The sequence below is a fragment of the Danio aesculapii genome, chromosome 2, assembly GCF_903798145.1.
Source record: "Danio aesculapii chromosome 2, fDanAes4.1, whole genome shotgun sequence".
Lineage (NCBI taxonomy): Eukaryota > Metazoa > Chordata > Actinopteri > Cypriniformes > Danionidae > Danio > Danio aesculapii.
The window spans coordinates 17,289,222-17,312,007 of record NC_079436.1 but is presented as its reverse complement, the minus strand read 5'-3'; the positions used below and the strand labels follow the sequence as shown (position 1 = coordinate 17,312,007).

Genomic DNA, 22,786 nt, shown 5'->3' with positions numbered 1-22,786 from the left:
ATGCAATTAATGTGAGTTTGGATACCACTTTGCATGAGATTTATTGCTATACTAGAAGCAGTAGCAGATAATTTACCTCAGAACTTGAAAATAAAATAACTGCCAAATATATGGTTTAAAAATGAACGTTAGAATTGTGAATCCGTGGAAACCAACAAATATCAATATGTACTTTTGCGAATGTTAAAGACGTTTAACATGTATTAATTACATTACAAACCTTCATATTTCATTGGAGTGCAGTGCACTATTCTGCACATCTGAATGGCTCTGGTATTTAAATGTTTCTGACATGTTGCATCTGGTGTGGATAACCAAATTGCTTGTCGCTGGAATTTTGTCATGCTGTAAGTTGTTAGGAGAAGGTGTTACAATGTAAGCTGCTCAGCTAATGTTAATGCAATATTTATATTATTTGGTAATTAAAAACCACACAAATTTCCAAATGAGAATAACTGACCTTAGCGTATTTTTCAGATAAACAAGTACAGGTGTTCATTTAGCATGTTTCTTAAATATATGCAAACATATTATGCCATTTTTTATACTTTAGTAGAGTCAAAGACTTACATGCAACACATTTAAAATCTACAACAGTTAAAACTTTATCTATAGCCAAAACTATTTCAGATAAAGCAGCAAATTTCACATCCTTTAGGTGGCTAAACCTGTTGGATGCAGAATGGAGATGCTGTGATTTTTTTCCCACTCTTTAAGACAATAACCCAGCTGTTTTGCTGCAAGGATGCTCAATGTAATGCTCAATGATTGCTCAAGGGAAACAATGTACAGTGCTTTGTAGGCAAGTCACATCTAAAACAAGTCCTGACATTCTTACTACCCTCAATAGAAATTTGGATGTGTGTCTTTAATGCTCAAATATTCTGTCAGTCTGACAGTTTCCCTATATTTATCGCAGGTGAAGCGATACATTAAAAAAATACTAGAATTATTTTTCATGTTGCTAGCATTTGTCACAATGTTATTTCCTTCATTTTGTTAGCTTCTTTTATCTGATTTATTAGCTGAGAATGAATGACAATTACGTTTACTATGATAATAAAGTTTACATATTGATGGAATGTTTGCAGCATGCTTTATCATGTTGCTGTCAAGTTTTATGAGATCCTGGTAAAAAAATGTACATTCTCTAAGCATGCCCCTGGTTAGTTGCTAAGCTCTACAAGTCATGGCTTAATTTTTACCTATGTTATATATATTTTTACCTATGTTAAAAAGCCTGGAATAAACATTCTTTAAACAATGTTCTTATCTTATTGTTCCATGGTGCTTTATTTACAAGAATACAATCACAAGAATTATGACACTTTAGTTTGGTGTAGTGAATTACTGTTTTAAATTAACATTATTACTCACACTGCGGTTATTTCCTTCTGTCAGATTTACGGACTGGCGGAAGGAGAATTATTGGAAATTTACATATGCACATTACATATACAGAAATAGGCAGTGGTCCTTTGACATTAAAAGAATGTTTCACACACACAAAACAATGACATTTGATAATTATTTATTACTTCTCATGTTTCAAATGATATATTTTTCATTTTAAATCACAAATGTGAATTTCTTTAGAAAGTACATGCATATGGTGGCCGAAAGAGCTTAACATGCTGCAATTTAAGAAAGACACCAGCAAATTATAAAAAACACCAGCAAAAAACAGCTGCAATTACAAAAAAACACTAGCAAATAAAGAAACAATCTTTATCAATTTGACAGCACACGTGTTGCAAATTGGTCAAAACACAAACAACTGAAGAAACGAGCAGCAAATTGGTCACAACACAAACAACTGAAGAAATGTGCAGTGACAGATTTGCAGCGCGTTTCTTCAGTTGTTTGTGTTGTGACCGATTTGCTGCACGTTTCTTCAGTTGTATGTGTTGTGACCGATTTGAAGTGCGTTTCTTCAGTTGTTTGTGTTGTGACCGATTTGCAGCGAGTTTCTTCAGTTGTTTGTGTTGTGACCGATCTGCTGCGCGTTTCCTCAGTTGTTTGTGTTGTGACCGATTTGCTGCGCGTTTCTTCAGTTGTGTTGTGACCGATTTGCAGCGCGTTTCTTCAGTTGTTTGTGTTGAGACCGATTTGCTGCACGTTTGTTCAGTTGTTTGTGTTGTGACCTATTTGCAACATGTGTGCTGTCAAATTGATGAAGATCCGTTTCTTTATTTGCAGTTATTTTTTGTAATTGCATGTGCTTTCTTAAACTGCAGCACGTTAAGCTCTCTCGGCCACCGTACATGTAGCCTTTAAGAGCGAAATATGCTTTTAAAGGCAAACTATGAATACCATGAATGTCAATGGTTACAGGTCTCCAGCTTTCTTAAAATTGTGTTCTTTTATGTTCAACAGAAAAAAAGTCAAACAGGTTTGGAACAAGTGAGTGAATGGAGACAGAATGTTCATTTTTTTGGTGAACTATCCCTTTAAGAAAGCACATAGAGACTGATGACAAAAATAAAATCACACAAAGAACATAAAGACATGCAAAAGACAAATTAATGAGTATGTTCAGCACTAGACGTGTTTTGTACAGTTGTAGCCGAGTCCAGTCCCAGAAGTGTGCCTAGGTAAGACTGCTCTCGAGGGTCCAACATCTGTTCTACTCGCACTGGATGCACTATATTGGTTGGCTGAGGTGTGAGAGTGTACTTTTCCAAGAACACTAAGTCAGTGGCAGACTGAGACTGGTAGCTCTGCTGTTGCTGGCTCAAAGCTGGAAGAATGCCATGTGGCACTCCATGAACAGCAAGATCAGCTTCCTCAGTCATCCGTACAGGAATCAGTGTCACAGGAACGCAAACATCAGCTGCAACACTCTGCAGCACAGTCTTAGATGTATTTTGACATGGTTTGGACTTTTTATTTGATAGCAATGGGTCGATTAACTTGTTAGCAGGGCTGGCAGGCTGATTCTGCTGCAGGTCAAGCAGACGAACACTGTGCACATGATCAACGTGATACTTGAGCTTGTCCTTACGCTTGAAGGAAGCACTGCAGTGTGGGCAGTTGAAAGGACGTACATCTGAATGAATGACCATGTGTTTGGTCAAAGTCTTCTTGATGCGGAACGTCTGGTTACAGATCACACACTTGTGGGGTTTCTCACCTGAGGAGAACAAAATATTAAATCAGAAAAAGAAAAATCATGTTAAAATGTTTCAAATATGATACATCAAGATTTTTGAGACTTTGTTTGTACATCTCTCAATTGTCATTGCATTGCTTTATGTTTTATGCTACAATAAAAAACAGTTTTGCTTGGTTTGGGCCTCTGAATAGTCAAGTTTACAGCACTTTATTTCATGGTCTGTTAAAATTCTGGCTGAAGGCTGTGCATTAAATTTGCTGAAATGTACATGTAGTTCCAGTCAGTTTTGATCAGTTTTAAATAACTGCAAACATTAGTAGTAATAACCATAACAACTATAAGTGACAGTTGTCAAAGCCTTCCTTTCTTTGTAGTGCACGTGCACATGTTCAACAGCTGTTAAACTCTGCCTTCTCTCCTTTGGTAAACTTATTCATACACCCAGCAGACGTGCGAGCTGGAGAGAGATATTTAAACTTAGTATTTCAGGTTTTGTATTGAAGACAAACAATGTAAAGTCCTGATATGTTTAAAAGGTCACGAAACACCAAAATTAATTTTTTGAGCTGTTGACAGTCATATATGTGTCCCACGAGGCTAAAAACACTGTCAGGACACATATATTTCACAAAAAAGTGAAAATTGGTTGTTTTTGCATTAATTCGTTCTTCCGGTTAAAAACGAATTTTTTAAGCTGCTTCACGGTGATTGAATACTTGCGTGTATTCCAGCGTGGAGAGTGGGCGTCTGTACCAGTGAGAGCATCGTGACGTTTCTGAGTGTGCAGCATAAATTCATGAGAAAGACTTGGTTCAAACCAATCAGCGCGCTCTATTGTGTATAAGGTGCAACTTCATTAATATGCATGATAGCTTCGAAGACTTTTTTTTACCTCTAGAGAGACGCCACGTTGTGTTGCCAAAAACAAGTGAAAGAAGAAGAATTGTTTGGAGACACAGGTCGTCAGTGTTGCGTTTTTAAATGTGCTGCAACTAAGGTTTTGTTTTCATTTCCCCCCTGTGAAAGCGCAGCTGGAATCTATACACACATGACTTTCTGACGCTACTTATCGAGTGCATCTAAGTTACAGAGAAATGCTCAGGGTTTTTTCTCTTATACGATGTGCGGCATAAAATGTTCCTGAATAAAAAGTGAAAGTGCCAAACTGCAGTCGACAAATTAACGATTTGGCAAATAATTCGATTACTAATGTCCATGTATGTAAACACAGTCACTGTCTTTCTCCCCTGCGTCTGTGTGTTTGTTTTGCCTCTGTGAAAAGCAGCGCGTGCCCAAATGGAAACTCCCATTTTTATGCAAAACCTTCCCTCTTTCCCTTCCCTGACACTCCCACCTAAACAGAGCTAGACACACCCACTTTCCTGAGTTTTTTAAATGTTTTCTTTTGCAAAAACAAATTACTTAGATTTCAGCATAAATTTCACAGAAAATGTGTTCTGATCTTCCTCCAAGGCTGCATTTACACTGCAGATTTTGATGGTCAATTCTAATTTAGTTTTTTGTTTTTTTTAGTTTAGTTTAGTTTATTTGTTTACAGGGTCAATGCACATTAATAAACATTACTGTAAAATGTGCCAGAATAAGCCAAGAATGGCTTTTTCATCTGTAGACCAAATGATACAGATTGTTAAAAAGTCACACCTAAAATAGAAGAACAGAATATTAACATAAAATACAATTTCATATATAAAATACAATTAAAAAGTAAAAAACAAAAACAGTCTGATGGCAGCAGAAGAGGACAAAAAGTGTCAAGAATACCATCCTAATGCTGACAATGCTAATTTGTCATTAACCAATTTTTAACATGAGACTGAAAAGAACGAAAAATAAGTGATCTTCAAATTGTTGGTGAGATGGAGATCCATTCTCTAGCAGCTTTCACTGAAAATACTGACTGACTAAATTGACTTTTTTTGAGAGGAATAATGCAATCCCCTCTTTCACCACCTCTTGTAAATCGGTGAGCAGTCATTCTTATATTCACAAACTGATTTAGTGGTGAACTCGGGTTATGTAAAGTCTTAAACATTAAACAGATATGTACATATTTAATTAAATTTTCCCAACTAAGCAGGTTGTATTTCTTTAATATTGAATAATGGTGAAATTGAACTGGTTTCTTATCAAGGGTTTTTATAGACATCATTGTATAATGATTCAAGTGGCTTCAAAGTAGTAATGCTGGCTTGGGACCAAGTGGTCAAACAATAAGTGATATGAGAAATTAAATTATCATGGAGTGACAATAGATTAGGGCAGACTCACATGACATCTGATCACGAATAAATCTAAAATTTGTTAAACTGAATCTGACCCGGTTACAAACCTTTTTAACATGTGACTTAAATGATAGTTTCGAATCTATCAAAACACCAAGGTACTTGTACTCAGATACAACTTGTAATCTTTCCCCTGATACAACTACATCTGGTACTACACTTACCCTACCATTCTTACCATTCTTATCATTCGTGACTGTATGTTTGCTGACCTGCCAATATCATCTTATAAAATTGACTTGTATCCGATTGTCTTTATTTACACAGCACACGGCAAAGGCGCAATGACCAGAAAAAAAACAGCAGGCGCTGACTGACAGCTGATGATAAAAGAGCGCTCTTTTCTCCATTCCTTAAAGGTCAGTTGTGTCGCTCCATGGCGCATTTGCTATTTACATGGTGGACTTTTTAAGTGGAAAAACTGAACACTTCAAATCAGTTAAGAAAACAGTTGAACAAACCATCTGCAGAATGAGCCTCCTCCATTTGGCTTTTACTTTCACTTTCTCTCTTTCATGGATAAGGAAACGGTGTTGTACGCTCTCCACTGAAGACATCCATAAGCCTACATAATTAATTTCGTATGTTAAGCGCAAAGATTTGTTTCAAAACTATTTCTAAATTCAGTTCTAATTTCCAGCAAACAAATAAATAAACAATAATAACGAAGTGTGGTCTAAAAACTGAGTTATATCCAAACACATGACCTAGGCCCCCTATGATCGAAAACCTGACAGGTGGACAAATCTAAGCTTGTTTTTCATAAAACAAATATAAATATGCATATAATAAATAATACTTATGATAATAATAACACTACACGAAAGCAAGTTGTCATGAATAACCTGAAAAAAGCCCCCAGGGTGAAGAAGGCATGGAAGTGTGATTTTTATAGTTGTGTAGAAAATAATAATTTTTGTAACATTTTAATCCTTTAAATCCTTTTCATTTGTAAAGATATTTCTGTATTACTGTGAATCCTGTGTGTTTTAAGCAATGTTTAAGCGAGGTGCACAACTGACGCACTATGCGCTGGACTTTAGACCTGCTTTCAGCTGGTCTATAGTATAGTCTATTTTAAGTCCTCAAAATAGCAACGTGCTAACAATGCGCCTTAACACACCTCATTTATTTTTTAAGACCAGAACACCTATGAGTCCACAAACTGGCTCAAATGGATTTTCTGGCGGAAAACAGGAAAATTAGAGTTGTGTTGGTCTGAAACTAGCAACACGTCGTGAAAACACGCCTTGCGCCTTATTGCGCTGGGTGTATGATAGGACCCCAAGGCATTTAGAGATACTAGCCACTGTGCCTCTCCTAAATAAGTAAATATAACATAAACAAAAAATATTTTGTCTTTTACACATGTTTACAGTTCAATGTGTTTTTACCGCTGCCACAAATACTGCCGCACTTTATCTGCAAAATGCGACTGCAGCTTTTGGCCGCTGTGTGGTGCTTTTACTATAAACTTCATTAGCTAAAACATCAACACGTCAAAAACAGTTACTGATTCAAATATAAATTTATCATTAATAATGTTGATAACGGTTAATGATGGCACCTGATGATGTCCACAAAAACACCTGACAGAATAATGATTAGAGTGGACTGTACTCCGAGCTTTAAAAAAATGAGATTTTTTAGTTTTTTTGTGATTTTATTTAGGCTAGGTGTAATTATTTTATTTAGCTGAAATAAAAGACAAATATTAATAATATATTCTTTGCAAACAGCATGTGATGACATCACACATTTTAATGATCTATTGCACGCAAGAATAAAGCAGGTCGATCACTGGAAATATTATGTTTTATTCCTGGTTTTTTGTTCCATTTCGGGTAAGTGATGTGTGACCTGATATATTTTCAAGCGTTATTTGCAAACTCTCTGGTGCAGAGAGTTGATTTGTAGGTGCAGACTGCCCCTGGACTGCAGTTGTATAAAATGGCAACACTCAAAACACTATAGCAATAACACTAGACTGACTGCACCATAGGTGTTCTCTCTACAACAGTTAGGTTTGAGGTAAGGGAAAGGGAGCACTGTCACCTTCAAAAGTTTATTCAAAAGTTTCACTGTAGTTTTTATATCGCAACATCTGTCAACATTCTTCAAGTCATTATTTTAAAGATTATGTCTTGAGCTTCTGATTTTACCTCAGCACTTGTGTGATTTAATTTTCTCCATCTCACTCGCGGTGAGTTCAGGTTAGGGAGTTTTTTTTTTTAAACTGTTCTTTGTAGTACATAAATTTCTGTAGGCCCCACTATAGGCATTATCACCTTTAGACTGACTGCATCATTATAGGCTAAAACGTTAACAGTGTTCTCTCGCAACATTAAAGGCTGATTTATATTTCTGCATCAAGCGCACACGTGTGCAACGGTGCGGGCAACGCATGGACGCATAGCCCTCGCCATGGCTGTCGGCGTCGCTGACGCGCACCTCTCAAAAAATGTAACTACACGTCGCAACAGAAACAGCACGCAGAAGTATGAATGCACAGCTACGTGTGTTGCATGCGCCGTGGGTCACGCTGATCACTTGATGCAGAAGTATAAACCAGGCTTAAGGCAGTCTATGAGGTAAAGAGAAGGGAGCATTGTCACCTTCAAAAGTCGCTTCAAATTTTTCAAACTTTCAGAACAATTATCATCAAACCTTATTCAAGTCTACATTTTAATATGCGAATATTAATAATCATCATAACATGTATTATTGCTATTCATCTTCTTCTTCTTATTATTACTATTCTTATTATTATTATTATTTATAGTATTATTATTAGATTATCATCTGTAGCAGCCCCTATAACCAATTCAGTGTTTTTTTGTTTTTTTTTTTGACGATCCTGAGCATAAATTACCCCTAAAAGGTGTTCAGCTGAGCAGTAGCCATTTACTTGCCTTTTTCTTTCATTCTTTTTTTATTTTGTGCTTGTACTCTTTGTGCGCCTTTGCAAAAATTGCTTGTGAAATCCTCCCAACATGTCCTCCCAACATGAGCCAAACAATAGACCCGTTCTGACATCCTTTCAGACAAGCATCTTCCCTTTAAACTGTATTTAGGTTTTATTTACACTGATACGTTTTAGTTTATTTCCTATAAGCTATTGTATAAATTTATTGTACTTTATACTTTTATAGTGGCCTTATTATTAAAATATATATTAAATCTATGGATTATTCAAATAAATATTCAGCAATAGAGTCATTTGTATTTCGCCATGCATTTCATCTGATTGGCTAATCTTTATTATATAGCCTAATTAAGCACATACTGCCAAACCACACAGTAAAGTTTCATATTTTTCAATAAAAATGTTAATATCAAAATGAAAATAGTCAGTGGTTTATATAACATTTATGTGACATTTGTATAAATTTGACTGCCTAACATTTCTGCTGTTCTCATTGCTTACTGTCTTGCTTTTAATCCCATACTGCATTGTGTGAGATCTTCCAAATGAATGTATTAGAAATACCAAATACCTTATATATTGGATTTGTTTTCATTTCTGTTTTATTTTATCATTAAATTTATTATTTTACTTAAGTGCTCAAAACTATTTTTTGAAGTCTTTTAATATATTTATTATATGCTGTACCTGAATGTGTTCTGAAATGTGACATAAGATTGGTCTTCCCCCGGAACTCTTTCTTGCACACTTGACACTGATGCACTACTGCTTTATACCTGTAAAATTATAGAGTACATAACAGACATGTTACAAATTACAATTCTCAGACACTAAAATTCAACGAAATAGTTTTTTGAATATCAAATAAATTATCACAAAATGTACCTCTTTGCTTCTAAAATTGATGTGTGTGTTTGCACATACCTTTGCCATATCTTTTCTCCCAGGTGAATGCTTTTATAATGGACAGTCAAGTGATCGGCACGTCGGAAGCATTTTCCACACTCTTCACACTGGTGTGCTTTTTCCCCTGCACAAAGCAAATAAGACTATTAGCATACATTAAAGTTTTAAGCAAGGCTCTGAGAAATAATTGGTTACAGTTCATTTTCACAACAATACAACCGTACCTTGTTCTTACCTTACCTTGTGCTGTGTTGCAGTCATTTTACTGATGACTGCAACGGCAACCTAACCTACAACTTGGGATCTGCCGGCCACTTCAAGTCAAGTGTAGTCAAGCTTAATTGTCATTCTTCTACATGTGTGGATATACAGAGGAAATAAATGTCGTGTCTCGCAGGACAACAGTGGGGAACTTTACATAATACCTTACCAAACTTATTTAGTGTCTAATTAAGTATCTTTCAATTTCTGAATTGATGATGTATGTAATGTGAATCTATCTCACTTGGTAGATCCTATATTATACTTGTGAATGTGAATCAAATTCAGCAAACAGTTTACAGATGCAAATGATAAGCGGTACTGAAACAAAGAATCATCATTTCTCCTTGGCCAGGTAACTTTCCATTGGTTACCTCAACACTGTTGAGTGGCTAAACCAACTGTTTGCTAGCCTCCACAGTTTACTTAGGTCAGATAATCTGCAGCACAAAGTCACCTAGATTTTATAACATAGAAACTCTGTCTGTTCTCAAACCTCTAATATTACAGTGTGCAATATAAACATTCATTCATTCATTTTCTTTTCGGCTTAGTCCCTTTATTAATCAGGGGTCGCCACAGCGGAATGAACTGCCAACTTATCCAGCATATGTTTTATGCAGCAGATGCCCTTCCAGCCACAACCTATTACTGGAAAACACCCATACACTCTCATTAACACACATACTGACTGGTACGGTATGGTTCGGTTTGGTACGGGTCACCTTTATCAGGCTTGCGTTTCCACTAACAAGGGTACCCTTTTGGTGGGCGTGGTGTATGACAGAAAGTTTCAGTCGACGTCATTCTCGCTCGAGGAAATGTCTACAATAAAGCTGTACGGGTTGCTCACATATCATATGAGAAGCACTTCTCACAAAACAGACGCTTCATACACATCAATACTTGTGTAGAAATGTTTATTACTAACTTTTCAATGAACATGAGTTGATTATAACTGCAGATCAATGACAGTGCGAAACAACCTACTGTAACGTCTGTAATTATATTAAATAACTAAATAAATGAACATATATAAACACATACAGCCCCTTACAGTCTCCGATATGTTACCAACTACAGAAGAACTACATATAGCAGACATTTCGTCCGTATTTAGGTACAAAACAACACAAAAGAGCCCACAGTCAGTGAAAACCACTCATCTGTGTCTGTAATCTTCAGCAGCACATGTAGCCTCTGTTAGACAGTAATTCTATCATTCCCAGTTCATATTAGTCCAAAAGGTGAAGATAATAAGTTAGTTATACATGGCATTTTGTTCATGTTTGCTGAAAAATAATGTGCTCCTTTTTTGTGCTCCTTTTTTCCAGCTTCTCCTTTGTTTCTTTACGCTTCACTCTCACGTTTGCCAGTGTCTGACAGGATTGGTTTCAAAAGCACGTCAATAATCAAGCACAGGTTATTATCATCAGCTCAAGAAGTTTGTTATTTCAGATATAATGTTAGATGCGCGCGAGCACTAGCAAGAAAGTGAAAGAAAGCTCGCGCCTCAGACTGGCTCGTAAAAAACTACGCGGCACAGGGTAAATCTGCTCTTCTTCTTGGCTTTGTGGCTGTTCATGCAGACGACGACAAGGTTTGTTTGAGCCCTGATCAACCATGGCTCGTTATTATATGTATTTATAATTCCGCTATAATCTCGCGCTGTGTATTTCAAACATGGCGGGTTTTTTGTTTTCATTCTGGCTTGTTGCGTAAGCGAATGACGTATCTCTGTAAACCAATAGCGTTCAGCTGTGCGTGTGGCTCCGCCTTTTGGTACCCTTTCGAAAGGGTGCCGAAAAAGTGGTACGGTACAGTTCGGTACGGTTCGGTACAGTTCGGTACGCTTTTTGACAGTGGAAACGGCCATAAAAGCGTACCAAACCGAATTGTACCGTACTGTACCACTCAGTGGAAACGGGCCATTAAACACAAAATTGAAGTACACAATCAGGATTCTTGCATAGCTCCCAGATTTGTCCAGATGTTGCAGGATGTAGTCTAATGCCATACTGACTGCATCAACCATGGATCTGTTCGCTATGTAAGCAAACATAAAGGTGTTAAGTCTCCAGTAATGTCCTTCAGGAGGTTTAGCAACAGTCTCTCAAATGACTTCATGATCAGAGATGTTGAAGCAATTAGTCTGTAGTCATATAGTCTTGTGATTTGTGGTTTCTTTGTTACATGGGGATTATGGTGGAATGTTTGAAGCTAGCAGGGACTTCACAAAGTTTCAGTGATCTGTTGAAGATCAGGGTGAAGATGGATTACAGCAGGACAGCACAGGCTTTTACACAGGCCAGTGAGGCACTATCTGGGTCTTTGGCTCTCCTTGTCATTTGATTCCTGAAGACTCTCCATACATCCTCTTGACTGATCGGAAGTTTAGGTTGAGAAGCAGTGAGGGAGATCACTGTTTGAGATCACCATGGTCAGTCAAAAACAGTACAATCAGTGCAATCAAAACAGGATTGTAAGGCCCGCTGTTTCAGTGGTCCATCTCTTTAAAATCCGTACAGAAGATTTAGCAGATTAAAGCTTATGTCTGTAGGCTTGGAGAAGATGTATCAAACAGTGATTAGAAAGCCCCAATGCCTCTTTAGGGGAGGGCTGGGCTTAACCTTTGAAAGTTTGATAAACAATTAGGAAGTATACTAATTCTAAAGTTTTTTTTTTAATTCTATTTATTTTATCATTTTAAACCACAAGAGGCTGCTGCCTGTTTAAAATATTTTTTTATTTGTTACTAATGTGTACTGAACCATTAATTATGTGCATCATTAAATCCATACTAGTTATGCATTAAAGTGTACTTTTTGAAAGTCAGGATGACCAACAGGGTTCTGTGTCACTTAGATTGTGTGAGAAAGTCATATTTTAAAAAAAAGCTGCTCAGAACACATTTACTGAATAGCTCAGGGTTCAGCATATGTCACCACATTACTTGTTGTTATACCTTCACGAGCATATCAAGGTGGCTCTGTGATTACCCAATAGTGTTAGTCTGTCACTGCCTTCACAAAACCAGTTACTAGCAACTAGCATTTTGCAAGAGCAAACTGACGTTTTCTGGAAAGGGTTACGGTGGGAGACAGCAGCTTATTTGAATTTATTCTAATACTGACACAGGGTTGTGTTTTTACTTCAATTTCAGAATGGTAATTTTTGAGCTAAAAAAAGGTATTTTTTTAAAAAGGTATTGAAGAAAAATTTTTACATCACTTTACATTGAACAACATTACATCTTTTAACGATAAAGAAAAAGCCCCATTAAGGTATCGCAAAAGCATTACTGATAACCAGTAGAAAGCAAACATATGAATTAACCATATCCTGTTAAAATTTACAGCATGTATTCACCATTTTTATATGGGGTTAATGAGACCAAAAAGTATAAAATTTTCCTTAAAGAACAATTTTGGCTAGAAATTAAATTGAAAAATATACCTGTGTGGATTTTTTTGTGTTTCTTTAGATGATCATGACGAATAAATGTTTTTCCACATTCTTCACATTCATATCGCTTGTCCTCATGGTGAACACGAAGGTGAAGCCTAAAAAAAACAGATAAAAAAAAATTTATAATAGTAATACTTAATGTTCTACCCAACCACTGTTGATCATATTTTAGTGTTTGGGTGCAACACATTTTTTTAATTAATGTATTTTTGACACTGTAGATGGAAGAAACAGCTGCAAGAACAAATTATTTTAGAATATATAAAAACTAAAAACAGCTTATTTATGATTGCAATAATTTCACAACAGTACTCTTGGTGGTAAAACATAAAAGTGAATTTATGTACCATAAACATTATTTTTGTGTTTAATTTATATACCAACAGTATTGCATTACAGGAAAAACAACACATTACAAAGGTGTGAATATTGAAACTGATTTATTTTATTTAGTTCAGACCTGTAGGAGCTTCCATGACGAAAACTTTGTCCACAGATGCTGCACAGGTGAGGTTTTTCCCCACTATGGATCCTTAGATGCTCCCTCAGTGTTGTCCTAAAAATGTTCAGAGATTAGTGTAAAAAATTCTCTGAATAACTATTAATTCAGAATCGGCACTTTTAGGCTGCATTTACACTGCAGATCTTGATGGTGAATTCCGATTTTGTGACTGTATCCGATTTTTTTGATGACCTGCTTACATCATCTTGGCACAATGACCAGGAAAAAAAGAGCGGGCGCTGACTAACAGCTGATAATAAAGGAGCGCCTTTTTCTCTATTCCTGTATGTAATCTGTTCGCAGCTTTTGACAAAATTGATCCTCAATTGTTAATTGTTGCGCTCTCATTAACATGCTTAAACACCTGTGCTATATGACAATATAAAAGCTGTTTTAGTCCTCGTGTATGAGTTTTAAGGTTTGCGACTCTGCTGAAGACTTGACATCATTCGCCATTTTTAATGATGCGCGACTCGCATCGACAGGTGAAATCCAATCTACCTGCTTACACTGTAGACACGAGGGTATAGATCCGATTCATTTCGGATAAATTTCCACATACGAACAAGGCCTGAATCTGATTTTAGTAAATCGGAATCCATGTGATTTGTTCCTGTTTACACGTACATGGGCCATATACGATCTGTGCCACATGGGAGAAAAAAAATCAGAATTGAGTCACTTGAACAGTGCAGTGTAAATGCAGCCTTAGCCAAGGATGGTTTACAGGAGCTTAGGGCATATATAAATATCAAGACAGGACAGAAAAGGGCAGAAAGACCTTTAAATAAGTCTAAAATAATGTATTTACAGGTGAAGTCAGAATTATTACCCCCCTTTGATTTTTTTTTTACTTTTTAAAATATTTCCTAAATGATGTTTAACAGAGCAAAGCAATTTTCACAGTATGTCTGATAATATTTTTTTCTTCTGGAGTATTTGTTTTATTTTGGCTAGAATAAAAGCAGTTTAAAAAAAAAAAAAAAACATTTTAACATTAAAATTATTAGCCCCTTTAAGCTATATATCTTTCCTGTTGAGAAGTTGTGTTCCTAAACTGCAGACTCCTAGTGTCACACCCCTGTTCAGATTATGGTTCACTTAAAATCTCCACTCATTCGATCTCTGGCCAATCAGGACTGCCTCAAGGGCTTTATTAACTGCACCTGTGCTCACAGTTTGCCCGTTTCTGGCTGCACATGGCTGAACTGTGCTGAGGACTGAATTCGATTTCCTTTGTTTTCCTGTGTGTGTGTATTTGACCATGTAAGTGGCTTTTGTATGATTTAAGTTGAGTTAAGTGCTCCTATGTTTCATGTTTACCATATTTTCTGTTTAGATATGTACTTTGTTGGTAGACTGAAGCATTGCATTTCTGTTATTTCCTTACTGATTACTGACACATTGTATTTCTGTTATTTCCTAGCAGAGAACCACACACACACTCACACTCACACTCACACACACACACATGCACACACACACACACACACACACACGCACACACACACACACACACACACACACACACACACACACGCGCACGCATACCTGTTCCCTTGAGCCCAAATCCTTGATGCTAATAAATGCAACTACCCTCACTACCAACCTTGGAATTTGAGGGTGATTCAGAGGAGCCAGATCAGCCTATGGAAGACAATCAGGAGGATGCTCCACATTCGACACGCTCTAACTCACTGAACTTATCTGAGGGAGCGCATTCCCCTGATGCTGAACACCCCTATGCTTCCTCAATGGTTTCTGTTTCTGATGCTCGGGCCACCCTGTTAAAGCACTTAGTAACGGAAGTTAGAAATCAGGGTAGATTAATACAGCAGTGCATGCTTAAAACTAGTACCCTTCCTCTTCCACCTTTGCAACAGCTTCAATCTCCTCTAATGGCCCGTTTCCACTGAGTGGTACGGTACAGTACGGTTCGGTTTGGTACGCTTTTATGGCCTTTTCCACTGTCAAAAAGCGTACCGAACCGAACCGTACCACTTTTTCGGCACCCTTTCGAAAGGGTCCCTGTAGGGGACTGACTGTAGGCTATAATTTGTGTTGTTTTGAACCTAAATACCAGCGAAATGTCTGCTATATGTAGTTCTTCTGTAGTTGGGAACATATCGGAGACTGTAAGGGGCTGTATGTGTTTATATATGTTCATTTATTTAGTTATTTAATATAATTACAGATGTTACAGTAGGCTGTTTCGCAATGTCTTTGATCTGCAGTTATAATCAACTCATGTTCATTGAAAAGTTAGTAATAAACATTTCTACACAAGTATTTATGTGTGTAAAGTATCTGTGTTCTGAGAAGTGCTTTTTATATGATTTGCAAGTGACCGGTACAGCTTTATTGTAGACATTTCCTCGAGCGAGAATGACGTCAACTGAAACTTTCTGTCATACACCACCCTCACCAAAAGGGTACCCTTGTTAGTGGAAACGCAAGCCCGATAAAGGTGACCCGTACCAAACCGAACCGTACCGTACCAGTCAGTGGAAACGAGCCATAAGCAATGCACCTCCTACCTCATCCAGGTTGCAGTCGTGGCAGCATACACATCCTCCTGGTCCTATTGAATTGCCTGCTGCACCCCAGAACCCTCTCCCAGTGGTATCACAACAGGCCTGTCAGACTACAGGTAACTATAGTGCCCCTCCTTATCAAATACAACAGTATTCTTCTCCACCACCTGTAAGCCGGGCCCTTACCCAATCTGTGCCACAGCCCTTGCAGCTCACACATCCTTTCGGCCACGGTCAGTTTCCTGCTACATATCAAGGATCAGCCTTGCATAACTCAATGTACCCAGCCCCTACACTGCCAAGTCAACCATTGCCTGGTGTTACATTTTCCTCTGTTCAGCCAACAAGCAATGTGCAGCCATTTGACATTTGCATCTCCTATAAGTCAACTAGTTCCTCCAGCTGCCCCCCTGTAGTAGGTCCTTCTTTCCCTGATCTCACTAGAGAAGATGAGAGTCAGTATTTGATGTTAAAGATGGCCCTATCCAACTTGTTGGATCCAGGAGAGTCAGAGAAGTATAAATACCACATCCTATTGGATCATCTAAAGGTGGACCAGGCGAGAAGACTTGCATTGGCTTATGTTTATGCCCCAGATCCTTGCACTCAAGCTATACGGGCCCTAGATGAGCGTTATGGTCAACCTAGACAACTTGCTTTGAAGGAGCTCAGAGCTATAATGGAGATGCCTGCTATTCGCATGGGAGATGGTACAGGCTTAGACCAATTTTCCCTTAGAGTTCAAGCACTAGTGGGCCTCCTTCAGTCCATGGGCTCTGAAGGTCTAGCTGAACTCGCTTGTGGTTCACATGTTGAGCGGCTTCTGGAGAAGCTTCCTCATGAGCAGTTCTGCCAGTTCAAGCGAAGCATGTGTTTGAAAAGATCAGGTCCCCTTTCCTATAACCTCCTGGATTTTTCCACCTGGCTGCAACAAGAAGCCTGTTGTCAGCCCAGAAGGGAAAGAACACCTCAGCCTGTCCGCCAGAAGCCTCCCTTTCCTCACCCTTTAAGAAATACCACTGTACTGCATGGTTCCAAAACCCCCTCACATATGACATCCTCTAAAACCGAAGTTGCCCCACTTAGAGTCAGTCAGCCTCCTCCTAACACTTCATCTGAACGCTGTCCAGTGTGTGCTTATTGTAACTCTGCTGAACATGTTAGCAAATGTGACGATTTCCTCTACCTTACCAAAGACCAGAGAATTAACTGAATTAAGGAACAGCAACGTTGTTGGCAATTGTGCACAAGAGCACTATGCAACCCAATGTGACCTGAAGGGACGCTGCAACCAGTGTAATGGGAAACACTAACAGATCCTATGCACCATTAACCAGAGGCAAGTGCAGAATCTTTATCTTGATCATCCTAGTGATTGCAATAAAGTCCTACTAAAGTGACCCTGCAGTTGAAGTGACCCTGCAAAATGGAAACAAGTCCTTAGACACTTATGCCTTATTGGATGATGGGTCTGAAAGAACAATCCTTTTGCACCCTGCTGCCCAAGCACTTCAGTTAAAAGGAAAACCTGAAAGCCTGAAGCTGAGAACTGTGAGACCAGATGTTCAGACTCTTAATGGGGCGACGGTATTCTTCACTCTCATTCCTAAAGCACATCTAGATAAGTCCTATGTCATCAGTCAAGTTTTTACTGCCAACCAGTTATCTTTGTCTGATCATTCTCACCCTGTTAAAGCTCTCCAGCGATGCTACCCTCACCTTCGTCAGCTTCCTCTCAAACAGCTTAATAAAGTCAGACCCCTTCTATTCTTAGGAGCTGATCAAACACGCTTGATTACCCCAACGCAGCCAGTGAAGTTAGGACCTCCTGGAGCCCCTGTAGCGATCAAGACCCTGCTTGGCTGGACACTGCAGGGTCCTGCCAGAGATCTTCCTAATTCCCCCTCTACTAACGTTCACTATCTCTCCCTTAAATGCCCACCTGATGACATCTACCACAATGTACAAAAGCTGTGGCAGCTGGATGCATTACCTCAGCGAAACACAAAAGTGGTGACTCGATCTAAGCAGTATCAAATGGCGATGCACCAACTTGACACCCAAACTATCAAAACACCTGTTGATGGCATACTACGATATGCAGCACCTCTTCTCCGTGTAGAACCCTGGCCACCTTTAAAGGCCCCCAAGGAGGCAGTTATGTCCCGTCTACGTAGCTGTGAAAGGCGGCTTCTTCAAAACCCACAACAGGCAGAGACGTATACCAGAGAGATCCAAAAACTAATTGATGCTGGGTATGTCAAGAAGTTGCCCTCCTCTGAAGTGGTCCTGGTACATACCCTACCACCTTGTGCATCATAACGGTAAAGAGCGCATTGTGTTTGATTTGTTCCTTTTCCTACAGAAACCAGTGTCTGAATTCACAGTTACTTCCTGGCCCCATCCTTGGGCCTTCCCTCCTTGGAGTTCTACTTTGTTTCAGGCAGTATAAAACGGCTATAAGTAGAGACATCAAATCAATGTTTCACCACGTACGCCTATTACCTCAGGATAAACCTCTTCTGTGATCCCTCTGGCGTGAACTGAACTGTAAAGCACCTCCAACTGTATATGAATGGCAAGTTCTCCCCTTTGGCACGACCTCAAGCCCTTGCTGTGCTATTTACATCCTCCAAAAGAGCATTGAAGATGCACAGGCAGATGAGTGCATTAGCCATTCCATACACAATTGCTTTTATGTGGATAACTGCCTGCAAAGTTTACCCACTCCAGAGGAAGCCAAAGATCTCCTTCAGAACCTACGCACTATCCTCTCCTCTGGTGGCTTTAGAATCAGAAAATTGGCGAGTAATGATCCTCAAGTCATCAGTGACCTACCTCCTGATGCCAAGTCAGAACAAACAGAGCTCTGGTTATCACACCATCCATCTCTTGATCCCTCAGAATCCACATTAGGCCTTCTCTGGAACTGCCACAAAGACATCCTCCGATACAGGCACAGAGCCATTGAACCTACTACCCCAACAATGCGTCACCTTAACAGAGTTCTTGCTAGCCAATATGATCCTCTTGGCTATATCCATCCTTATACAACAAGAGCCAAAATTATTGTACAGTTTGGGGAAAAACCCGAGATTGGGATCCAAATCTTCCTCATAATCTCCTGGAAGCTTGGCTTTCATGGGAAGGTGAATTACCTGCCCTTTCCACCATCACTTTACCTCGCTGCTTCACACGGTCTGTAGACCCCACCTCAGACATCCACGATCTTCACATCTTCTGTGATGCATCAGAGCAGTCCTACGGTGCAGTTGCTTACATGCGTACAGAAGATGATCAGCAGGTAAATGTGTCTTTCCTCATGGCAAGGTCCCGCATTGCCCCCAAAAAACAGCTATCCACTCCACGACTTGAATTATGTGCTGCTCTGATAGGAGCTCAGCTAGCTAATCTCCTGCAAACAGAACTCACCCTCCAAATCAGGAAGACTACATTATAGACCGACTCTACGACCATTCTCTGTTGGCTGCTCTCTGATTCTTGCCGCTACAAGATCTTTGTTGGAACCAGGGTAGCTGAAATTCAGGAACTCACTAAGGGCCAGGAGTGGCATTATGTTAATTCACAAAGTAACCCAGCGGATGACCTAACTAAAGGAAAGCTGCTGACTGATCTTGGCAAGCCCTGTAGGTGGAATCAAGGACCTGCCTTTCTGTCTCAACCATTTGAACTATGGCCCATTAACCCCAATGTATATCAGTCTGATGACCCTGTAGAGCTTTGCAAGTCCAGTTTCTATGGTGCAGTATCTCTCAGTCCATACCCCTCTGTCCCTGACCCCAGTCAATTTGCCACTTTCCAAGACCTCCTTGACTGCACAGCTACCTCCCTTCATGGGGCAGCAAATCCTCCATCAGCAGAAAACTACAATGATGCAGAGACTGCCATCCAGATAGAATCATTTAAGGATGATTTGGCCTGCGTTCAAAACCAAAAGCCTCTTCTATCTTCAAGCCGTTTACTATCCCTCGCCCCTGAACTAGATCCTACATTAGGGCTCATTCGAGTAGGCGGAAAGCTACGTCAGAGTAGTGATCTACTTCCTGATGCCATTCACCCAATTGTCCTGGTTCCTGCACACCCTATAACAAAACTCATAATTAAGGATTATGATGACCACTTGCACCATCCTGGAGTTAAGGAGAAGGTTCTGGGTCTTAAGGGGTCGCGAGATGGTCCGAAAACATCAACATAAGTGCCCTAAATGCCAGCAGTTCCGTGCTCATCCTATTATTCCCAGAATGGCTGATCTCCCTCCAGCCTGTCTACGCTTTTGCAAACCTCCATTCTACTCAACTGGGGTGGATTGCTTTGGGCCCTGTATGGTAAAAATTGGCAGACGAGCTGAGAAAAGATGGGGAATAATTTTCAAATGTCTGACTACTAGATGTATACACCTCGATCTACTCTGTCACATGAACACTGATTTCTTCCTGATGGCACTCAGGCGGTTTGTTGCTCGTAGAGGGAAACCAGCCGAGCTGCTTTCTGACAGAGGAACCAACTTTATTGGAGGTAATAAGAATTATTGGATGCCTATCAATCCTTAACCACTGACCTTCAGGTAACCCTGGCCAAACAGAGAATTACCTTCAAATTTAATCCTCCATATGCACCCCACTTTGGTGGAATTCGGGAGCGTGAAATGCGCTCCATCAAAATTGCCCTGGAAACCACCCTAGGTGCTCAAATGGTCAATGAAGAGGTATTATGCACAGTCATGATTGAAATCGAAGGCATTCTAAACTCCAAGCCCTTAGGATATGTGTCATCTGACGTTGCTGATCCTGACCCTGTGACCCCTAATTTGCTCCTCATGGGGCAGCACGATGCCTCCCTTCCTCTCGTAACATACCCGGACTCTGAACTGTGCAGTCGCCGTCAATGGTGTTATAGTCAAATCCTTTCAGATCATTTTTGGGCTAATTTCCTCAGAAATTACCTTCCCTCTCTTCAGTCTAGACCGAAATGGTGCACTGACAAGCTTACAACCTAACAACTTTAGTTTTTTTTGTATTTACCTCTGGCCTACCACCCTCAATCAAGTTTGGTTTTTGGCCCTTTATAAGAAAAAGCTTGTTGTAAGTTCTTGTTGCTTGCAAGTGTCCAAGCAGAAAATCAAAATCATTCAAATCTGGTGTCTATTAAATATAGATCTGAGACTACCGTAGGAAAAGTAACTAAAACTGTTAAGTTAGCACTTTTAAACATCCAGTCGCTTAACAATGTCACTTCTATAAGTCAATGATTTTATCAACACAAATTGCCTGGATTTTATGCTTTTAAATGAATCTTTTTTTTTTTTTGTCATGGAATTTTTATTCTTGCAAATAGAATTTTGACAATTTTACATTTTATAACGACCCACAAAATAATCCCCAAAATAAAACAATCAACATCTGCAAATAAAAAAGTAAATAAATAAATAGAATAAAATAAACAAAATAATAATAAATAAAATAAATACAAACACAGAGAAAAAAATTATAATAACAAACCATATAGATACATACATACATACGTACATGCATACATACATACATACATACCATCACTCAATCCACATCTAAGGTTTTTAAGTGATTGACCTCTGATATTGTATTGAATTTTCTCAAGTTTTAAAAAGAAGACCAAATCTTTGAGCCACAATGAAATAGAAGGGGGTTGTGGGGAGGTCCAAGACAACAGTATTTTGCGCCTAGCAAGAAGAGATGCAAAAGCCACAATGTCAGCGTGTCTCCGGTTTAAAGGTTAACACTGAGAGGGAACACCAAAGATCGCGATTAAAGGGCAAACAGCTAACTTGACCCCCAGAATATCAGAAACAATTTTAAAGAAAGTAATCTAATAATTTTGCAACTTGGGACAAAATACAAACATATGACTAAGGTTACATGGTGAAAGTTTACATTTAATCGCACATATCTGAAACATTGTGATATATTTTAGAAAGTTTGGCCCTTGAGAGATAAGCTCTGTGTATCATTTTAAATTGTATAAAACTGAGCCTAGTACATGAAGTAGAGGTGCGCACATGGTCCAATACTGCACTAGTCATCTTCAAACTCTAAGTCAAGTTACTCTTCCCAGGCCCTGATAGCTTTAATGTTATGAGAGTTATCCTTTGATAAAATAATTGCATATATCTTAGAAATGATCCCACTCATATGAGCATATCAGTTTAAATACCTCTTCCCATAGAGACCTTGTAGGCAGGGGAGGGAAACTCAGAGAACAGAGAGGAAGCACAATGTCTAATCTGAAAATAACGAAATAAGTGAACTTTTTTTTTAATAAAAGAAGAAATTAACTGATCTATATTATTGAAGAAAGATTTTTCAGAAAATAATAGGAATAATAATAAGAAAGGAATAGCTTAAAACAGGTAAAGACATATTGGAAGAATATTAATTTTTACAGCATTTTTCCTGCCTAGTGGTGATAATGGGAGAGATGTCCATCTTGAAAAAGCTGATTTCATGTATGAAATCAAAGGTGTAATATTTGCTGACTTTAAGGCAGAAAAGGTGCTTTTAAATGAATCTTGCTAGATGGCAGTTGTAGAGCGGCAGACCTGAATTAAGCAGGGTGTTTGCAAAGCTAATAGGAGAGGTGGAGGCATTGCTGCTTTGTTTGAAGAGGACTTGGAGTGTAAGCAAATGTCATTTATTGAATATTTGTCCTTTTGAATATCTAAGTATGGCACTAAAGGGTGCTCCACGCATTTTATTGATCATTATCTACAGACCT

At 38.8% G+C, this 22,786-nt stretch overlaps 1 protein-coding gene across 2 annotated transcripts in view; it reads right to left on the bottom strand.

Moving 5' to 3' along the window:
- Positions 1–1,266: 1,266 nt before the first annotated feature.
- Positions 1,267–22,786, bottom strand: part of zbtb41 (zinc finger and BTB domain containing 41) — a 50,334-nt gene continuing 28,814 nt past the window's right edge. For both annotated transcript variants that reach the window (XM_056473851.1, XM_056473843.1), the window contains exons 7-11: positions 13,440–13,535; positions 12,968–13,074; positions 9,269–9,374; positions 9,032–9,120; positions 1,267–3,133 (exon numbers count right to left, since the gene is read on the bottom strand). In XM_056473851.1, the coding sequence (XP_056329826.1) occupies positions 2,523–3,133; positions 9,032–9,120; positions 9,269–9,374; positions 12,968–13,074; positions 13,440–13,535 (1,009 nt within the window). In that variant the 3' untranslated portion in view covers positions 1,267–2,522. The remainder of the gene's footprint in view (positions 3,134–9,031; positions 9,121–9,268; positions 9,375–12,967; positions 13,075–13,439; positions 13,536–22,786) is intronic.